The following is a 21,384-nucleotide window of genomic DNA, read 5'->3' as shown; positions in this document are numbered from 1 at the left end:
GTTTCTGAGGTTAAATGGGGAAAAATTATATGGATGGCTGACAATAGATGACACCACTCTTTACTCTACAATTACTCTTTAATTCCTCACCATTTGGGTGTTAGAGCAGTTTTTTTTCTTTTTGGAAAGATTTTCTAATTATTCAGATGATTTCCAAAAATTCATCATATTGTTTACAAAGTACCTACACCAACCTGTACATGGGTTGGTGAAAGCTGTCCCACATTTTTGGACATAATCCGTTTGTTCATCATATAGCGCTTTATAAATCCTTTATTTATGACTTGATCATGGCATGGAGACAAAGAACAAGCAGAAGTCTTTGTGAAACAGTTGAACATTAATGAATATGGCTTACCCATGAATTTAATAATTTTGAAATCACATTTCTAGATATCAGGTTATTTGGTGATCCAAATTCTGATACTGACAACCACTTCATATAAGAAACCCATAAGTGGCAACTCACTCCTGCATGCCATCTTCGCCACACGCCATTAACTATAGCAAAAGGAGTGTTTATTAGAGTAAAAATAAATTGTTCTAATAATATAGATTATGAGTCATTATCTAGGTCACTTATGGACAAATTTAAAAACATAATTTATGTAAGAACTTACCTGATAAATTCATTTCTTTCATATTAGCAAGAGTCCATGAGCTAGTGACGTATGGGATATACATTCCTACCAGGAGGGGCAAAGTTTCCCAAACCTTAAAATGCCTATAAATACACCCCTCACCCACCCACAAATCAGTTTAACGCATAGCCAAGAAGTGGGGTGATAATACAAAAGTGCGAAAGCATAAAAAATAAGGAATTGGAATAATTGTGCTTTATACAAAAAAATCATAACCACCACAAAAAGGGTGGGCCTCATGGACTCTTGCTAATATGAAAGAAATTAATTTATCAGGTAAGTTCTTACATAAATTATGTTTTCTTTCATGTAATTAGCAAGAGTCCATGAGCTAGTGACGTATGGGATAATGAATACCCAAGATGTGGATCTTCCACGCAAGAGTCACTAGAGAGGGAGGGATAAAATAAAGACAGCCAATTCCGCTGAAAATAATCCACACCCAAAATAAAGTTTAAATCTTATAATGAAAAAAACTGAAATTATAAGCAGAAGAATCAAACTGAAACAGCTGCCTGAAGTACTTTTCTACCAAAAACTGCTTCAGAAGAAGAAAACACATCAAAATGGTAGAATTTAGTAAAAGTATGCAAAGAAGACCAAGTTGCTGCTTTGCAAATCTGATCAACCGAAGCTTCATTCCTAAACGCCCAGGAAGTAGAAACTGACCTAGTAGAATGAGCTGTAATCCTTTGAGGCGGAGCTTTACCCGACTCGACATAAGCATGATGAATCAAAGACTTTAACCAAGACGCCAAAGAAATGGCAGAGGCCTTCTGACCTTTCCTAGAACCGGAAAAGATAACAAATAGACTAGAAGTCTTTCGGAAATTTTTAGTAGCTTCAACATAATATTTTTCAAAGCTCTAACTACATCCAAAGAATGCAACGATCTTTCCTTAGAATTCTTAGGATTAGGACACAATGAAGGAACCACAATTTCTCTACTAATGTTGTTAGAATTCACAACCTTAGGTAAAAACTTAAAAGAAGTTCGCAACACCGCCTTATCCTGATGAAAAATCAGAAAAGGAGACTCACAAGAAAGAGCAGATAATTCAGATCTATTTCTGGAAGTCCCCACATTTGAACAATCTGAAGAAATACCTCTGGGTGAAGAGACCATTCGCCCGGATGTAACGTTTGGCGACTGAGATAATCCGCTTCCCAATTGTCTATACCTGGGATATGAACCGCAGAAATTAGACAGGAGCTGGATTCCGCCCATACCAGTATTCGAGATACTTCTTTCATAGCCAGAGGACTGTGAGTCCCTCCTTTGATGATTGACATATGCCGCAGTTGTGACATTGTCCGTCTGAAAACAAATGAACGACTCTCTCTTTAGAAGAGGCCATGACTGAAGAGCTCTGAAAATTGCACGGAGTTACAAAATATTGATTGGTAATCTCACCTCCTGAGATTCCCAAACCCCTTGTGCTGTCAGAGACCCCCAAACAGCTCCCCAACTTGTCAGACTTGCATCTGTTGAAATCACAGTCCAGGTTGGAAGAACAAAAGAAGCCCCTGAACTAAACGATGGTGATCTGTCCACCACATCAGAGAGTGTCGTACGATCGGTTTTAAAGATATTAATTGAGATATCTTTGTATAATCCCTGCACCACTGGTTCAGCATACAAAGCTGAAGATGTCGCATGTGAAAACGAGCAAAGGGGATCGCGTCCGATGCAGCAGTCATAAGACCTAGAATTTCCATGCATAAGGCTACCAAAGGGAATGATTGAGACTGAAGGTTTTGACAAGCTGAAACCAATTTTAGACGTCTCTTGTCTGTCAGAGACAGAGTCATGGACACGGAATCTATCTGGAAACCTAAAAACCCTAAAAAGGTTACCCTTGTCTGAGGAATCAATGAACTTTTTGGTAAATTGATCCTCCAACCATGTTCTCGAAGAAACAATACAAGTCGATTCGTATGAGATTCTGCTAAATGAGAAGACTGAGCAAGTACCAAGATATCGTCCAAATAAGGAAATACCACTATACCCTGTTCTCTGATTACAGACAGAAGGGCACCGAGAACCTTTGTAAAAATCCTTGGAGCTGTTGCTAGGCCAAACGGCAGAGCCACAAACTGGTAATGCTTGTCTAGGAAAGAGAATCTCAGAAACTGATAGTGATCTGGATGAATCGGAATATGCAGATATGCATCCTGTAAATCTATTGTGGACATATAATGCCCTTGCTGAACAAAAAGGCAGAATAGTCCTTATAGTTACCATTTTGAATGTTGGTATCCTTACATAATGATTCAATATTTTTAAATCCAGAACTGGTCTGAAGGAATTCTTCTTTGGTACAATGAAGAGATTTGAGTAAAACCCCAGCCCCTGTTCCAGAACTGGAACTGGCATAATTACTCCAGCCAACTCTAGATCTGAAACACATTTCAGAAATGCTTGAGCCTTCACTGGATTTACTGGGACACGGGAAAGAAAAAATCTTCTTGCAGGAGGCCTTATCTTGAAGCCTATTCTGTACCCTTCTGAAACAATGTTCTGAATCCAAAGATTGTGAATTGAATTGATCCAAATTTCTTTGAAAAATCGTAATCTGCCCCCTACCAGCTGGGCTGGAATGAGGGCCGCACCTTCATGTTGACTTGGGAGCTGGCTTTGGCTTTCTAAAAGGCTTGGATTTATTCCAGACTGGAGATGGTTTCCAAACTGATACCGCTCCTGTAGGGGAAGGATCAGACTTTTGTTCCTTATTGTGACGAAAGGAACGAAAACGATTATTAGACCTAAATTTACCTTTAGATTTTTTATCCTGTGGTAAAAAAGTTCCTTTCCCCCCAGTAACAGTTGAAATAATAGAATCCAACTGTGAACCAAATAATTTATTACCCTGGAAAGAAAGGGAAAGCAAAGTTGACTTAGAAGACATATCAGCATTCCAAGTTTTAAGCCATAAAGCTCTTCTAGCTAAAATAGCTAGAGACATATACCTGACATCAACCCTAATGATATCAAAGATGGCATCACAAATAAAATTATTAGCATGTTGAAGAAGATTAACAATGCTATGAGAATTATGATCTGATACTTGTTGCGCTAAAGATTCTAACCAAAAAGTTGAAGCTGCAGCAACATCCGCTAAAGATATAGCAGGTCTAAGAAGATTACCTGAACATAAGTAAGCTTTTCTTAGAAAGGATTCAATTTTCCTATCTAAAGGATCCTTAAAGGAAGTACTATCAGCTGTAGGAATAGTAGTACGTTTAGCAAGAGTAGAGATAGCCCCATCAACCTTAGGGATTTTGTCCCAAAACTCTAATCTGTCAGATGGCACAGGATATAATTGCTTAAAATGTTTAGAAGGAGTAAATGAATTACCCAAATTATTCCATTCCCTGGAAATTACTTCAGAAATAGCATCAGGGACAGGAAAAACTTCTGTAATAACTACAGGAGATTTAAAAACCTTATTTAAACATTTAGATTTAGTATCAAGAGGACCAGAATCCTCTATTTCTAATGCAATTAAGACTTCTTTAAGTAAAGAACGAATAAATTCCATTTTGAATAAATATGAAGATTTATCAGCATCAACCTCTGAAACAGAATCCTCTGAACCAGAGGAATCATTATCAGAATCAGAATGATGATGTTCATTTAAAAATTAATCTGAAAAATGAGAAGTTTTAAAAGACCTTTTACGTTTACTAGAAGGAGGAATAACAGACATAGCCTTCTTAATGGATTTAGAAACAAAATCTCTTATGTTAACAGGAACACTCTGAGTATTAGACGTTGATGGAACAACAACAGGTAATGTAACATTACTAAAGGAAATATTATCTGCATTAACAAGTTTGTCATGACATTCATTACAAACAACAGCTGGAGGAACAGATACCACAAGTTTACAGCAAATACACTTAACTTTTGTAGATCCAGCATCAGGCAGCGATTTTCCAGAAGTATCTTCTGATTCAGGGTCAATCTGAGACATCTTGCAATATGTAATAGAAAAAACAACATATAAAGCAAAATTGATCAAATTCCTTAAATGACAGTTTCAGGAATGGGAAAAAATGCCAGTGAACAAGCTTCTAGCAACCAGAAGCAAATAAACAATGAGACTTAAATAATGTGGAGACAATAATGACGCCCATATTTTTTAGCGCCAAAAAAGACGCCCACATTATTTGGCGCCTAAATGCTTTTAGCGGCAAAAATGACGCCACATCCGGTAACGCCGACACTTTTGGCGCAAAAAACCGTCAAAAATGACGCAACTTCCGGTGACAAGTATGACGCCGGAAATAACAAAGAAATTTTTTTGCGCCAAAAAAGTCAGCGCCAAGAATGACGCAATAAAATGAAGCATTTTCAGCCCCTGCGAACCTAACAGCCCAAAGGGAAAAAAGTCAAATTTTAAGGTAAGAAAAAAAAAAAAGATCATTCAAATGCATTATCCCAATAATGAAACTGACTGTCTGAAATAAGGAATATTGAACATCCTGAATCAAGGCAAATAAATGTTTAAACACAAATATTTAGAACTTTATATAAAAGTGCCCAACCATAGCTTAGAGTGTCACAAAAATAAGACTTACTTACCCCAGGACACTCATCTACATGTAGTAGAAAGCCAAACCAGTACTGAAACGAGAATAAGTAGAGGTAATGGTATATATAAGAGTATATCGTCGATCTGAAAAGGGAGGTAAGAGATTAATCTCTTATGGATAACAGAGAACCTATGAAATAGACCCCGTAGAAGGAGATCATTGAATTCAAATAGGCAATACTCTCTTCACATCCCTCTGACATTCACTGCACGCTGAGAGGAAAACCGGGCTCCAACCTGCTGCAGAGCGCATATCAACGTAGAGCACAAATTTACTTCATCACCTCCACGGGAGGCAAAGTTTGTAAAACTGATTTGTGGTGAGGGGTGTATTTATAGGCATTTTGAGGTTTGGGAAACTTTGCCCCTCCTGGTAGGAATGTATATCCCATATGTCACTAGCTCATGGACTCTTGCTAATTACATGAAAGAAAAGAGGAGATATGGGGGGGCGTGTCCGGGCAGCATCCATGACTGGTCGCATAAACTAGAAGCTCTGCATCTCAGAGAGATAATCTGCCAATTATCCATTGCTAACTTAGGAATCATCTCTTACAAATGTCAGATAAGTATGTCTGAATTGACACAGCACTGAAAGACATTTCTATTAATGGTCTACACCTAAGCTAGAGACCTAGACTGGACCGTTGGACGTCAAGGTGGCGGCCTGATCTTACCGACTTCTAACACCCCACTGGTCACCCGGGTAGAGCAGCTCCAGGGAAGCTGCTAATACTGTGCCACTTTCATTTGAAGCATCATCTTACTCAACTTTGTTTAATCTGAATAATGTCAGTCCGATCAAAAACCGGAAATAGCTCTTCCATCTTGGAGTCTATGGAAGCATGGGAGGCTAAACTTCAACTGCTAATAACGGAGCACTTCCACAGCCTTCAGAAACAGCTGAGCACTGTAATAACTCAACTAATAAGTGGTCAATTTGTACCCTATAACAGGGCACATACAAAGGAGAGGATTACAGTCTTAGATCCTGTGGCTGCAAGAGAAAATACTACGCCATCCCCTCAGGCAGCTCAATATCCAGCAGCCGTAAAGAAAATGCACTGGCTCCTACGAGGAAAGCGGAGACCTAAGACAACTACAAAAGGTGCTGATAATAGGAAAATGGGCTGGAAGAGGTCAGCTAAAAGCTCAGATCGGCTACAATCTCCCAAGATGACAAACCGCAAAATGCCGGAGGATAAAATGGCAGTGCAGGTTGTGCCTTCCCCAGAGACAATTGAGCCGTATGTTACACAGCAGGAGCTTACTACAAGCAACGCACACCCATGTGTCAGCTCGAGTGGAAAGCTGTGGGGGCAGAAACAACAAAGGGTTGTTCTCAAATATTGCGATTTCCATGAGCTATTTTGATTCTCAGACACCCAGGAACACTATCAACATCCGACACCCCTGGAATAACTTGCATCTGGTATGTCTTCGACAGAGCCTGAGGCACTCTGGAGTTGGCTAGAACTTATGAAGTACTTCATACAACCTTTATTGAACTATATGTGTTTATCGTCTAGTTTGGATTGCATCCTATTCTTTCCAATTACAATGTTTACGTTTATCTCACTGTACTTTCTGTCTAACAAAGTTTTAGCTAATGACCCAACCTTAGTCATAACTTGTTAAAAGTTCAAACAGTAACTGCAGTACCTTCTGCAGGATATAATGTTACATAAGTGTGTTCTATAACAAAATCATACTATATCCTCTCACTCTGGCCTTAATGATTTTTATCTTCTGTTATACCTGTTCTGCAATACCTGACGTCTAGGGAGATTGTATATTATGCCCTTTGCTTTTAGACTAACAAATCTTAACTCCTAGTTACTTCCCCAATATCATGTCATCATATAGCCTCGCTGTCAGTGGCCGAGACAGTGAGGCGTTTTAATTTAAGGACTGACTAGAATGGGAAAATACACAAGATATTAATTGAATCTTAGAGCTGAGTTAGTAAGATATTTTGGAAAATGCTCTTAATACGCTGGTACAGCTCATCACTCTGCAGATACAGGGTTCTTGCTTTGGGTTACAATCTAGATTTTCATTATCTATTACAGAGAGTTGTATCTACTTTATAAAATGTTAATTTCCACATGTACATATTTAATGCTTTCCTTGACTTGAGTCTTTGTCTGAAAGGTATAGACTAGCCCACTGACTTATATTACCTTATATTACTTTGTTGAGACAGCTAATTATTGGTATCACAATGGCACAGTATTGTACACTTTGGCTGAGGGTCCACATTCAGCCCTATACTATAGTCCTCCATACAATTTTTACTATATTTTAAAGTCCAAAAGAGGCTTAGCATTTTTTTAAGGAGGCTTCAATATCATAGTAAAAAGGAAATTATCTATTGAGGGCCCCACTATGTTTTAATTCTAGGTTATAGTTCTTTTTAGGGGTGGCCCACAACGTATATATGCAAGAGCATACTATGTATATTCTACAAAACAAAATAATGGAGGTTCACTATTGGGATCCATGAGTGGTCCCCTAATGATCATGATAGTCTTCTGTAGCTTTCTTTCCTTTCCAACACTAAGAGGTCCAAAAGTGGCCTCATATTTCATTTAGAAGACTTACAGCTCATCTGGCAAGCATAATGTCCACCACTTAGCCTTAATCAATGCTATATAACCATGTTGTATAAAACTTGTCCAATATATATATCTGGAAACAATCTTTTCTTTTTCTTGTTTGCATAAATTGTACGGAAATGCATTGTTTGTATGCCATTAACTGAACCTTAATATAAAAAAAAAAAAAACATAAAAAGAGGAGATATTTAAAATAAAAATAAAAAGAGTCATAAAGCAAGCCAAGTCCACTATTAAAAGACTGAATGCACTATTTTCAGACAAAAACCAGATGAGAGCAAAGTGTTTCAATAATAAAAGTGTAACATTTGTAACACAATATAGTTCACAATATGAATTAATATGAAATATTATTAGGAAACACTTGTCTCTTCTTATGGCTGATTACAGATTGGTTAATTGTGACAAAGAGGGTTGCAACCTTTCTTATAGGAGGAACATTGCCATTGGTAACATGATCTCTTCTTCTCAATTGTGCATTTCACCTTCAACTGATTAAGCGTGGCTCAGACACACAGGCATGTATCACTGTGGCAATGTAAGGTGCAAAGCCTGTGATTATATTGAAGTGGACAAGTTATTTACCTCTACCGTCACAGGACAAACTTTTAAAATGTGGAATTGCATGAACTGTTCTTCAACATACTTAATTTATTTGATTACATGCCAGGGTGGAGGGGGGCAGATCCAATACACAGGTTTACTGGCCAGAGATAGGCACACAAGAATTAGAGAACATCTTTCCAATATAAATATATATTATATTTTATTGAATATATAGTGACACATACAAGGTGGGAGTATCCTAGTATTATGGCATCTGGCTAAAACGCGTCACTGTGTGGCGTATTGTGTGCAACACCAAGTGATATGTTCTGTATCATGTTTTTATCCCTTATTTACAGGAATAAAGCTTGAACTTTTATTTAACTTTCAACGCTGTGGATGTTCGTTACAGTGGGAGTAAAGACATTAAACTGTCAGATACATCAAAAATATTAAGTAATTACGAGTACAATATAACATTTTAAAATTAAGATTTTACATGTAAAAAAATAAGGGAAAAATATGTTCTAAGAGAAGAGAAGGAGCCTGGGAGATGGTAAAAACATTTGTGCCAAAAAAAATCTAGATCCCTGGCAATAAGGGAGGGTTGGCAACTCTAGTAGGGAGTCATAGAGGGCGTAATTTAAGAAGCTATGAATATAGATTCAAAGCACCTTCAGCTGCAGGCCCATCCATGTCTGTCCAGGGATTAGTAAATCTAGCCCATAGTATTTAAATAGTGATTTATACACCATTTATTCAACACATGAAATGTAAAACATTTCTAAGTTTGTTTAAAAAATGATGTATCAGGACCATATATCTGATGTTGCAATAATGTTTAGATTATTTTTCTATATGTTTCTTTTAAACAGTGCAATGCCAACAGTGCAGATTCAGGACATTTGAAAATAAAATAGATAAATAATGAAACAATTAACAGAACAGACAACATGGAAACATGTAAATTCAATGAGAGAAGTATTACTTACTGATTCTTCATCTTGTATCATATGGACCAGGTTATCCAGAACAGGGACAATATTTCTGTGGGAACAAAGAAAGTTAAACTGCAGTTTTGCTAGATAGCTATATTGCTTAAGGCTCAATAAATTGGCAAAATCTTACTTGGATTTCATGTTGTTAAAGTTTTTCCCTAAAGACAGGTGTCTTATAGATCTGTTCTTACTGAGCCAGACTATGAGGGTTGAAAGATCAGATTCTAAACCTGTAAAAAAAGCAAAAATAGTTTTCTATGTTAAAAATAAGAAAAAGTTGAAATTCTGTATTTTCCCTTCATAATAATGAATTCTAGTACTTATTAAATCATTCTGAACAGGGTATATATCCCCCCCCCCCAAAAAAAAAAAAAAAAATATTTAAAGATATATTACAGTAAAAAGAAAAAAAAAAAAGAAAAAAAAAACTATTGTGCTTCATCAATGCAGCAGTATATATTGAATTAGAAGTAAAAAACAAAATTTATGCTTAACTGATAAATTCCTTTCTCCTGTAGTGTAGTCAGTCCACGGGTCATCCATTACTTATGGGATTATAACTCCTCCCTAACAGAAAGTGCAAGAGGATCACCCAAGCAGAGCTGCTATATAGCTCCTCCCCTCTACGTCATATCCAGTCATTCGACCGAAAACCGAACAAGAAAGGAGAAACTATAGGGTGTAGTGGTGACTGGAGTATAATTTAAAATTTAGACCTGCCATAAAAAACAGGGCGGGCCGTGGACTGACTACACTACAGGAGAAAGGAATTTATCAGGTAAGCATAAATTTTGTTTTCTCCTGTTAAGTGTAGTCAGTCCACGGGTCATCCATTACTTATGGGATACCAATACCAAAGCTAAAAGTACACGGATGACGGGAGGGACAGGCAGGATCTTTATACGGAAGGAACCACTGCCTGAAGAACCTTTCTCCCCAAAACAGCCTCCGAAGAAGCAAAAGTGTCAAATTTGTAAAATTTGGAAAAAGTGTGAAGTGAAGACCAAGTCGCAGCCTTGCAAATCTGTTCAACAGAGGCCTCATTTTTAAAGGCCCAAGTGGAAGCCACAGCTCTGGTAGAATGAGCTGTAATTCTTTCAGGAGGCTGCTGTCCAGCAGTCTCATAGGCTAAACGTATTATACTACGAAGCCAGAAGGAGAGAGAGGTAGCCGAAGCCTTTTGACCTCTCCTCTGTCCAGAATAAACGACAAACAGGGAAGAAGTTTGTCGAAAATCTTTAGTTGCCTGCAAATAAAATTTCAGGGCACGGACAACGTCCAAATTGTGCAGAAGTCGTTCCTTCTTTGAGGAAGGATTAGGACACAATGAAGGAACAACAATCTCTTGATTGATATTCCTGTTAGTGACTACCTTAGGTAAGAACCCAGGTTTAGTACTCAGAACTACCTTGTCTGAATGGAAAATCAGATAAGGAGAATCACAATGTAAGGCAGATAACTCAGAGACTCTTCGAGCCGAGGAAATAGCCATTAAAAACAGAACTTTCCAAGATAACAGTTTGATATCAATGGAATGAAGGGGTTCAAACGGAACACCCTGTAAAACGTTAAGAACTAAGTTTAAGCTCCATGGCGGAGCAACAGTTTTAAATACAGGCTTAATCCTGGCCAAAGCCTGACAAAAAGCCTGAACGTCTGGAACTTCTGACAGACGTTTGTGTAAAAGGATGGACAAAGCTGAGATCTGTCCCTTTAACGAACTAGCGGATAAACCCTTTTCTAAACCTTCTTGTAGAAAAGACAATATCCTAGGAATCCTAACCTTACTCCATGAGTAACTCTTGGATTCGCACCAATGCAAGTATTTGCGCCATATTTTATGGTAAATTTTCCTGGTAACAGGCTTCCTAGCCTGTATTAAGGTATCAATCACTGACTCCGAGAATCCACGCTTTGATAGAATCAAGCGTTCAATCTCCATGCAGTCAGCCTCAGAGAAATTAGATTTGGATGTTTGAAAGGACCCTGCACCAGAAGGTCCTGTCTCAGAGGTAGAGACCATGGTGGACAGGACGACATGTCCACTAGGTCTGCATACCAGGTCCTGCGTGGCCACGCAGGCGCTATTAGAATCACCGATGCTCTCTCCTGTTTGATCCTGGCAATCAATCGAGGAAGCATCGGGAAGGGTGGAAACACATAAGCCATGTTGAAGACCCAAGGTGCTGTCAGAGCATCTATCAGAATCGCTCCCGGTCTCTGGATCTGGATCCGTAACAAGGAAGTTTGGCGTTCTGGCGAGACGCCATGAGATCCAGATCTGGTTTGCCCCAGCGCCGAAGTATCTGGGCAAAGATCTCCGGATGAAGTTCCCACTCCCCCGGATGAAAAGTCTGGTGACTTAGAAAATCCGCTTCCCAGTTCTCCACTCCTGGGATGTGGATCGCTGATAGGTGGCAAGAGTGAGACTCTGCCCAGTGAATTATCTTTGAGACTTCCATCATCGCTAGGGAACTCCTTGTCCCTCCCTGATGGTTGATGTAAGCCACAGTCGTGATGTTGTCCGACTGAAATCTGATGAACCTCAGAGTTGCTAACTGAGGCCAAGCCAGAAGGGCATTGAAAACTGCTCTTAATTCCAGAATATTTATGGGAAGGAGACTCTCCTCCTGAGTCCATAATCCCTGAGTCTTCAGGGAATTCCAGACAGCGCCCCAACCTATCAGGCTGGCGTCTGTTGTTACAATCGTCCAATCTGGTCTGTTGAAGGGCATCCCCTTGGACAGATGTGGCCGATAGAGCCACCATAGAAGAGAATTTCTGGTCTCTTGATCCAGATTCAACATAGGGGACAAATCTGAGTAATCCCCATTCCACTGACTTAGCATGCACAATTGCAGTGGTCTGAGATGCAGGCGTGCAAAGGGTACTATGTCCATTGCCGCTACCATTAAGCCTATTACCTCCATGCATTGAGCCACTGATGGGTGTGGAATGGAATGAAGGACACGGCAAGCATTTAGAAGTTTTGTTAACCTGTCTTCTGTCAGGTAAATTTTCATTTCTACAGAATCTATAAGAGTCCCTAAGAAGGGAACTCTTGTGAGTGGCAATAGAGAACTCTTTTCTTCGTTCACTTTCCACCCATGTGACCTTAGAAATGCCAGTACAAACTCTGTATGAGACTTGGCAGTTTGGAAACTTGACGCTTGTATCAGAATGTCGTCTAGGTACGGAGCTACCGATATTCCTCGCGGTCTTAGTACCGCCAGAAGAGAACCCAGAACCTTTGTAAAGATTCTTGGAGCAGTAGCTAACCCGAAGGGAAGAGCTACAAACTGGTAATGCCTGTCTAGGAAGGCAAACCTTAGGTACCAGTAATGATCTTTGTGAATCGGTATGTGAAGGTAGGCATCCTTTAAATCCACTGTGGTCATGTACTGACCCTTTTGGATCATGGGTAAGATTGTCCGAATAGTTTCCATTTTGAACGATGGAACTCTTAGGAATTTGTTTAGGATTTTTAAATCCAAGATTGGTCTGAAGGTTCCTTCTTTCTTGGGAACCACAAACAGATTTGAGTAAAACCCTTGTCCGTGCTCCGACCGCGGAACCGGGTGGATCACTCCCATTAGTAAAAGATCTTGTACACAGCGTAGAAACGCCTCTTTCTTTATCTGGTTTGTTGACAACCTTGAAAGATGAAATCTCCCTTTTGGAGGAGAAGCTTTGAAGTCCAGAAGATATCCCTGAGATATGATCTCTAACGCCCAGGGATCCTGGACATCTCTTGCCCAAGCCTGGGCGAAGAGAGAAAGTCTGCCCCCTACTAGATCCGTTTCCGGATTGGGGGCCCTCACTTCATGCTGTCTTAGGGGCAGCAGCAGGTTTTCTGGCCTGCTTGCCCTTGTTCCAGGTCTGGTTAGGTTTCCAGCCCTGTCTGTAGCGAGCAACAGATCCTTCCTGTTTTGGAGCGGAGGAAGTTGATGCTGCTCCTGCCTTGAAGTTACGAAAGGCACGAAAATTAGACTGTCTAGCCCTTGGTTTGGCTCTGTCTTGAGGCAGGGCATGGCCCTTACCTCCAGTAATGTCAGCGATAATTTCCTTCAAACCGGGCCCGAATAATGTCTGCCCTTTGAAAGGTATGTTAAGCAATTTAGATTTAGAAGTCACATCAGCTGACCAGGATTTTAGCCACAGCGCTCTGCGCGCCTGAATGGCGAATCCGGAATTCTTAGCCGTAAGCTTAGTTAGATGTACTACGGCATCAGAAATAAATGAATTACCTAGCTTAAGGGTTTTAAGCTTGTTTATAATCTCATCCAATGGAGCTGTCTCAAGGGTCTCTTCCAGAGACTCAAACCAGAATGCCGCCGCAGCCGTGACAGGCGCAATGCATGCGAGGGGTTGTAATATAAAACCTTGTTGAGTAAACATTTTCTTAAGGTAACCCTCTAACTTTTTATCCATTGGATCTGAAAAAGCACAGCTATCCTCCACCGGGATAGTGGTACGCTTAGCCAGAGTAGAAACTGCTCCCTCCACCTTAGGGACCGTCTGCCATAAGTCCCGTGTGGTGGCGTCTATTGGAAACATTTTTCTAAATATAGGAGGGGGGGAAAAGGGTACACCGGGCCTATCCCACTCCTTGTTAATAATCTCTGTAAGCCTCTTACGTATAGGAAAGACGTCAGTACACGCCGGTACCGCATAGTATCTATCCAGCCTACATAATTTCTCTGGGATTGCAACCGTGTTACAATCATTCAGAGCCGCTAATACCTCCCCTAATAGTACACGGAGGTTCTCAAGCTTAAATTTAAAATTTGAAATGTCTGAGTCCAGTCTATTTGGATCAGATCCGTCACCTACAGAATGAAGCTCTCCGTCTTCATGCTCTGCCACTTGTGATGCAGTATCAGACATGGCTCTAACATTATCAGCGTACTCTGTTCTCACCCCAGAGTGGTCGCGTTTACCTCTAAGTTCTGGCAATTTAGATAAAACTTCAGTCATAACATTAGCCATGTCTTGCAAAGTGATTTGTAATGGCCGCCCTGATGTACTTGGCGTCACAATATCACGCACCTCCTGAGCGGGAGATGCAGGTACTGACACGTGAGGAGAGTTAGTCGGCATAACTTTCCCCTCGTTGTCTGGTGAAATTTTCTTAACATGTACAGATTGGCTTTTATTTAAAGTAGCATCAATGCAATTAGTACACAAATTTCTATTGGGCTCCACATTGGCCTTTGAACATATTGCACAAAGAGATTCCTCTGTGTCAGACATGTTTAAACAAACTAGCAGTTAGACTAGCAAGCTTGGAAAATACTTTTCAAAACAATTTTCAAGCAATATAAAAAACGTTACTGTGCCTTTAAGAAGCACACAAAAAACTGTCACAGTTGCAATAACAATGAACCGGATTAGTTATAGAAACCAAATTTTTACAGTAAATGCATTAATTTAGCAAAGGAATGCACCCACTAGCAATGGATGATTAACCCCTTAATACCCAGAAAAACGGATAACAACTATTATATATACGTTTTTATCACAGTCAAAACACAGTCTCACAGGTCTGCTGTGAGTGATTACCTCCCTCAAAACTAGTTTTGGAGACCCCTGAGCTCTGCAGAGACGTTCTGGATCATGCAGGGAGAATAAGGAAGACTGTGACTGAATTTTTAATGCGTAGTAAAAGCACCAAAATAGGCCCCTCCCACTCATAATACAACAGTGGGGAAGCTCAGTAAACTGAATTTATTCAAAATAAACGACAGCCAAGTGGAAAATAATGCCCATAAATTTTTCACCGAGTACCTCAGAGAGAAAAAACTATTAACCTGCCAGTAAACGTTTTAAATATAAATATATGAAATGATAATAAAAGCCTGTTGCTATCACTGCAGAAAGGCTATAAGTTATATGTATACAGTATTTTCTTAGTGAAGTGCCATTCCCCAGAAATACTTCAGTGCCAACATACATACATAACAGCCTGATACCAGTTGCTACTACTGCATTTAAGGCTGTACTTACATTTTATCGGTATTAGCAGTATTTTCTCAGTCAATTCCATTCCTTAGAAAATAATATACTGCAACATACCTCTTTGCAGGTGAACCCTGCCCGCTGTCCCCTGTTCTGAAGTTACCTCGCTCCTCAGAATGGCCGAGAACAGCAAATGGATCTTAGTTACGTCCGCTAAGATCATACACAAACTCAGGTAGATTCTTCTTCTAATGCTGCCTGAGAAAAAACAACACACTCCGGTGCCGTTTAAAATAACAAACTTTTGATTGAAGAAATAAAAACTAAGTCTTAATAACCACTGTCCTCTCACACATCCTATCTATTGGTTAGGTGCAAGAGAATGACTGGATATGACGTAGAGGGGAGGAGCTATATAGCAGCTCTGCTTGGGTGATCCTCTTGCACTTCCTGTTAGGGAGGAGTTATAATCCCATAAGTAATGGATGACCCGTGGACTGACTACACTTAACAGGAGAAATATAGGTAGGTTGCCCAGTTTATAAGCTATATATGGAGTGAAATACTTTATTTTACATGTGCTTTATATACTTTAATTTTAGCTCTAGCACTTTACTTCAGGTCCCCAGGCATGCTAGCTTTTTAATTTTATTATGTGTTGTACTTGAGTGCACCATATAACTGACCGCTTGTAATTTGAGCAATGTTTAGCATGATTGCGCCATCCATTGAAAGTATAGGACACTGTTCCAGCTAAATAGGTAGGTTTGTGTTATGTATTTTTTCTTTCAATATGTTTCTTTAACTTAAAGGGGCATTAAACATTAAATAGATTTGATACAATTTGCTCTATTTATGGGTGTTGCCATTATGCAGACAGACGTGCAAACAAGTCAGTACTAGAATATAGTGTAAGATAGATTTCAACATGGCTAGAAATAACCTCAATACTAAGCTTATAAAATGTATTTAGTGTTTAATGTCCTTTTAATCATAATGCTGTAAAAAGTATCTAGGGATGTAGCTTTAAGAAATAAACTGCAACAATACTGGTGATCTACTTGTTAAAACTTCAACTGTCACATTTGATCATTAGGTTAAAAATTTGAAACATTATTGAAATTTGGTTACTGCTTTAACATTTGTTTATCCTTTCAAATATAACAGTTTATGTTATTATGTTTACACTGCATCAGTGCTTTAACTCATTTTGTATGTCTTGAAGCCATGAAAGCCCATCTTGCACTATCAATGGTAATCTTTGGTAGCTCAGAACCCAAACCATCTTGATAAGAAACCATTCCTTTGTTAATGACTGTGGAAATCACAATCTCTTGGTTTTTTACTTCTTTATGCTAAAGTATAAAATATGAAGTCTTTATCTGGAAATAAGCCAGGACTAAAAGAAGCAAAGTATAGTCACTGCTACAAAATACACTTGGTAAAGTCTATGGTTAAAAACTCAGATACGGGATTCAACACAAAGAACAGTTTCCCGGAAAATAAAGTATGAAGGTCTGAAACCCAAATTTAAAAGGACTTCTCAGAAAGGTTCAGAATGATTAAGAGACAATCTAATAATTAAAAGTAAATACCAAAAGGAGGAGCCACATAAATTGCTTAAATAAAAATTACCCTCATCATCTTTTAAATGGCATCAGTAGCCATCAGAACTATCACTTACTTCCCACACTGAAAGATTATCTTCTAGAACACTTGTTCATCCATGATTCCTTCTCCTGAGAGAGTCTAATTCTAAAGAACCCCTACCCACCACACACAACTAAGGCATTATTTCATCTATTAAGAAAAAACATAGATCTATATCCAATCCTTCATTAAATAAACACTATCCTTTTGGACACCTAAAGCAGCTTTCCTATAAAAAAATCCTACACTGAATTTAGATCCAATGACAGCACCACTAGACTACAATAAAACTAAATTCTTGTAACTGATAATGTACTAATTTGACATCAGTTTAAATTTATCAGTAACTGTATTAGCATCAAATCCTATAGCTGTTGCGATGGGACAGACTGTAATATGACAACTTGTCTTACTTTCTAGCGCTTTATCCAGAATCCACCACTCTAAAAGACTTTACAGTTCCCAAGCAACCCAATGGAAAAAAAGTATTGGATATTGCAGAGTCCACCCATGAAAGCCTTTAATTTATATCTTACCCAGATGGCATAGTACATTTTAGTTGAAGTGTAAAAGAATTTTAGTTCTTGTGTGTCAAATATGTATTGGGGCAACAATAAAATATGTAGAACATTTTACATGTAATGCACAGAATGCGATATGACTTACCATTCTCAGAAATATCAAGGCTCGTGATGTTATGAATTTCAGCTATGCAACCTTCCAAAACTTGGGCTCCACCCGACCTTAACTATGAGAAAACAAAAAATCCAATCATATATAAAAAAAACAAAAAGGCAGCAGAATATGATCTTTTTAAACATTTTAATTTATTCTTAATAAACAACTTTTTGTTATCAATCAAGAAAAATTAAAAAATGTTTAATAGTAAAGGTGTTCTAAACACCCTTGAATAAAATAACTGTTTTTGTAAATTAAAATAAGAAAATTGCCAAAACCTTTCAAAATGTAAAATGATTATTAAAATGTAAAGCATATAAGAAATGATATACAGAAGCATCGGAAGTAATCTGTTTTTATTTATCTACACACTACATTAGTAATATTTCCAAAAGAACAGGGAAGCTAATTAAGTTTTTCAGTGGACCTGCATATATTGTAAACACAGAAACAGCTAAAAAGCAAATACAACAAGATATTCAAATGGAAATATGAAGATATGTAAAATAAAACAGAGTTACCAAACAATTATAACTAATTTATAGATTAGAAGGCAGCATACTCAAACAAGTGGGATAAAACCTACTTTATATATATATATATATATATATATATATATAGTTAAATAAAATAAAACAGTTAAATTAAAAGGGACATTAAACACTTCAGATGGTAATATAAAATGATAAATCATATATATATATATATATATATATATATATGTATATATATATATATATATATATATATATATATATATAAACTCTGCTGTATACTTTCATTAATTATTTTGCCCCCTTTTCCTGTAATTCCATTCTGAATTGTGAGCTTTTCAGTTCTTGTTAGAAATGGAGGTGCAGAACACAGTTATATTCCACACAGACATTGTCTGCACACTCTAGTGACTAATTGGCCACAGCAGAGAAGGTAACCTAAGTTACAACATGGAAGCTGCCGTATGTTTTATAGACACTAAACCTTTACACTTATTTTGTCAATATTTTAACAGCTTTTGAAACTTTAAAAAATATATCTACATGTTATTCTCAGACTAATCTTTTCTTTGAATCCATCAGTCTATATAGCATTTATTTAGTGTTTAATGTCACTTTAATCTTCATAAAACAGATCAAAAAATTCTAGAACAACAAAATACGAGGGGATTATTAAAGTTAGGGGATAAACAGTTCACATGTATTTTTAGATCAAATTTAGTAGATTCATTAAATAATATCTGAACAGAAATACATATAGATAGAGTAACAAAAAAAAGAAACGTAACAATGAATTACTGTTTATAGAGACCATAAATAGCTTTCAGGCTTATTGCGTTGACCCTAATGCAGCACAATTTTAATTTTTTTTTTTTTTTTTTTTTTTAAGTATTTTAGTTTGAGGAAACACATTTTCTTCTCTGAAATGTATTTTAAGTTTGAAGACTGTGGTTCGTGTAACTTCATTGTCTATGTACAATGATTTCATCATTTATTTTCAACAGAAGGGGCAACTGGTTCTTGTCACTTATCAAATAATAATACCGCATGCTCGTACAACTTAACTGTAACTTAACTGTGGGAGGAGAACAGTTATGAAAAAAGGAAACTGAAGATACAAAATGTAAAAGGTCATAAATGCAGAATATATTACATGGAATGATATATCAGGATGAGTGAAATGAGAAGTGATTGACAAGCATTTATATACAAATAAAGTCTATGTTCTAAAGCTCTTTGCTCAGGTGAGATGATCCAAGTACTCTCGTCAGTATGGTGATGTTCCTCAAATAATTTTAGAAACACAATTACATTTATAGATCTTTATCTCATTATGCCAGGTTATGTATATGAAGGAGACTCCAATATTACAAAATAAGGTCTTAAAAAAAAAAAATCACAAAGATTTTGTGTGAATTCTCCCAATGATGGAAAGTTTTTTGATCCCCTATATGAGAAGATGGTAGCATCTGTCTTGGAGATGCAATATTTAAATGACCTTTATATGCAACAAAAAAAACCAAACACACTGCACTATATGATGGGATCAGTTCCATGCTTAAGTATGGTCATATTGGTACGGTTGGGTAAATCCCATTTTAAGATAATTGTAATGCTAAATAAAATATTAAGGATGTGTATTGTAATAATAAACTACACCCTTTTAATATAACCTCTCTTTAAAATGTGAAAACTTCAGATAAACAATTTTGTTATTTTAAGGCATAAGCTTATATTTATTTGCTCATATATTAACTTTCAGTGCTATTATTTTGGGCAGATGCTACTCTATGTAACACATGTCATTAATATGACAGAGTATGCAATTTTAGCCAACTTTCCAATTTACTTAATTTTATTATAATTATTTTAATGAATAGGCTTATATTTATTTGCTTATATGTTAAAGGGACCGTCAAAAAACATAATTTATGTAAGAACTTACCTGATAAATTCATTTATTTCATATTAGCAAGAGTCCATGAGCTAGTGACGTATGGGATATACATTCCTACCAGGAGGGGCAAAGTTTCCCAAACCTTAAAATGCCTATAAATACACCCCTCACCACACCCACAATTCAGTTTAACGAATAGCCAAGAAGTGGGGTGATAAGAAAGGAGCGAAAGCATCAAAAATAAGGAATTGGAATAATTGTGCTTTATACAAAAAAATCATAACCACCACAAAAAGGGTGGGCCTCATGGACTCTTGCTAATATGAAAGAAATTAATTACATAAATTATGTTTTCTTTCATGTAATTAGCAAAAGTCCATGAGCTAGTGACGTATGGGATAGCAGATACCCAAGATGTGGAACTTCCACACAAGAGTCCCTAGAGAGGGAGGGATAAAATAAAGACAGCCAATTCCGCTGAAAAACTAATCCACTACCCAAATCAAAAGTTTAAATTTTTATAATGAAAAAAACTGAAGTTATAAGCAGAAGAATCAAACTGAAACATCTGCCTGAAGTACTATTCTACCAAAAACTGCTTCTGAAGAAGAGAAAACATCAAAATGGTAGAATTTAGTAAAAGTATGCAAAGAAGACCAAGTCATTGCTTTGCAAATCTGATCAACAGAAGCTTCATTCTTAAAAGTCCAGGAAGTAGAAATTGACCTAGTAGAATGAGCCGTAATCTTCAGAGGCGGGGATTAACCCGACTCCAAATAAGCATGATGAATCAAAAGCTTTAACCAATGCCTACTGAATAAAGTTTATTGAAACAGCCACTAAACAGTTAAAATAAAAAAATGGCATCCGGACTAATCCTATAAAAACAAGTATGAGATACCCTGTAAGTCCTCTTGATAAAGGCACAACGTGCCGAAACGCGTAGGAGACTTACTAAACCTCTGGACCCTACATTGGATTCCTTTTACTATTTACACTGTAAAGCAACATTTGAATTCGGACCGCTTTTGGAGAGTCCCCATTGGACGCTGACTGTCAGGTGACGAAGTACGTACGCAGACAGTGAAGACGCTGGAGTCACGCTTGGGAGCAGGAAGCAAGCTCAGCGTGTAGTGCTCACAGCCGCTCACTCTGTCTTGATCGCGGATACAATATCGGAGCCACTCTTAGCCGCAAGCCTGTCAGGTACGTGGATTACACCTTCAACTACATTCTGATTACCTTTGGAGCTAACTATTATCTGACCGGTCAGTAATTTATACCAGTGATTTATACCAACATTTTT

General features: G+C 37.7%; 1 protein-coding gene across 3 annotated transcripts in view; it reads right to left on the bottom strand.

The window, feature by feature from the left end:
• CARMIL1 (capping protein regulator and myosin 1 linker 1) overlaps positions 1-21,384 on the bottom strand; it is a 668,567-nt gene that overhangs the window by 267,056 nt on the left and 380,127 nt on the right. For all 3 annotated transcript variants that reach the window (XM_053714815.1, XM_053714816.1, XM_053714817.1), the window contains exons 18-20: positions 17,676-17,757; positions 9,532-9,631; positions 9,396-9,450 (exon numbers count right to left, since the gene is read on the bottom strand). In XM_053714815.1, the coding sequence (XP_053570790.1) occupies positions 9,396-9,450; positions 9,532-9,631; positions 17,676-17,757 (237 nt within the window). The remainder of the gene's footprint in view (positions 1-9,395; positions 9,451-9,531; positions 9,632-17,675; positions 17,758-21,384) is intronic.

The sequence above is a fragment of the Bombina bombina genome, chromosome 5, assembly GCF_027579735.1.
Source record: "Bombina bombina isolate aBomBom1 chromosome 5, aBomBom1.pri, whole genome shotgun sequence".
Taxonomy (NCBI): Eukaryota; Metazoa; Chordata; class Amphibia; order Anura; family Bombinatoridae; genus Bombina; species Bombina bombina.
The sequence above is the reverse complement of the archived record's forward strand: the minus strand, read 5'-3'. Positions and strand labels throughout refer to the sequence as shown.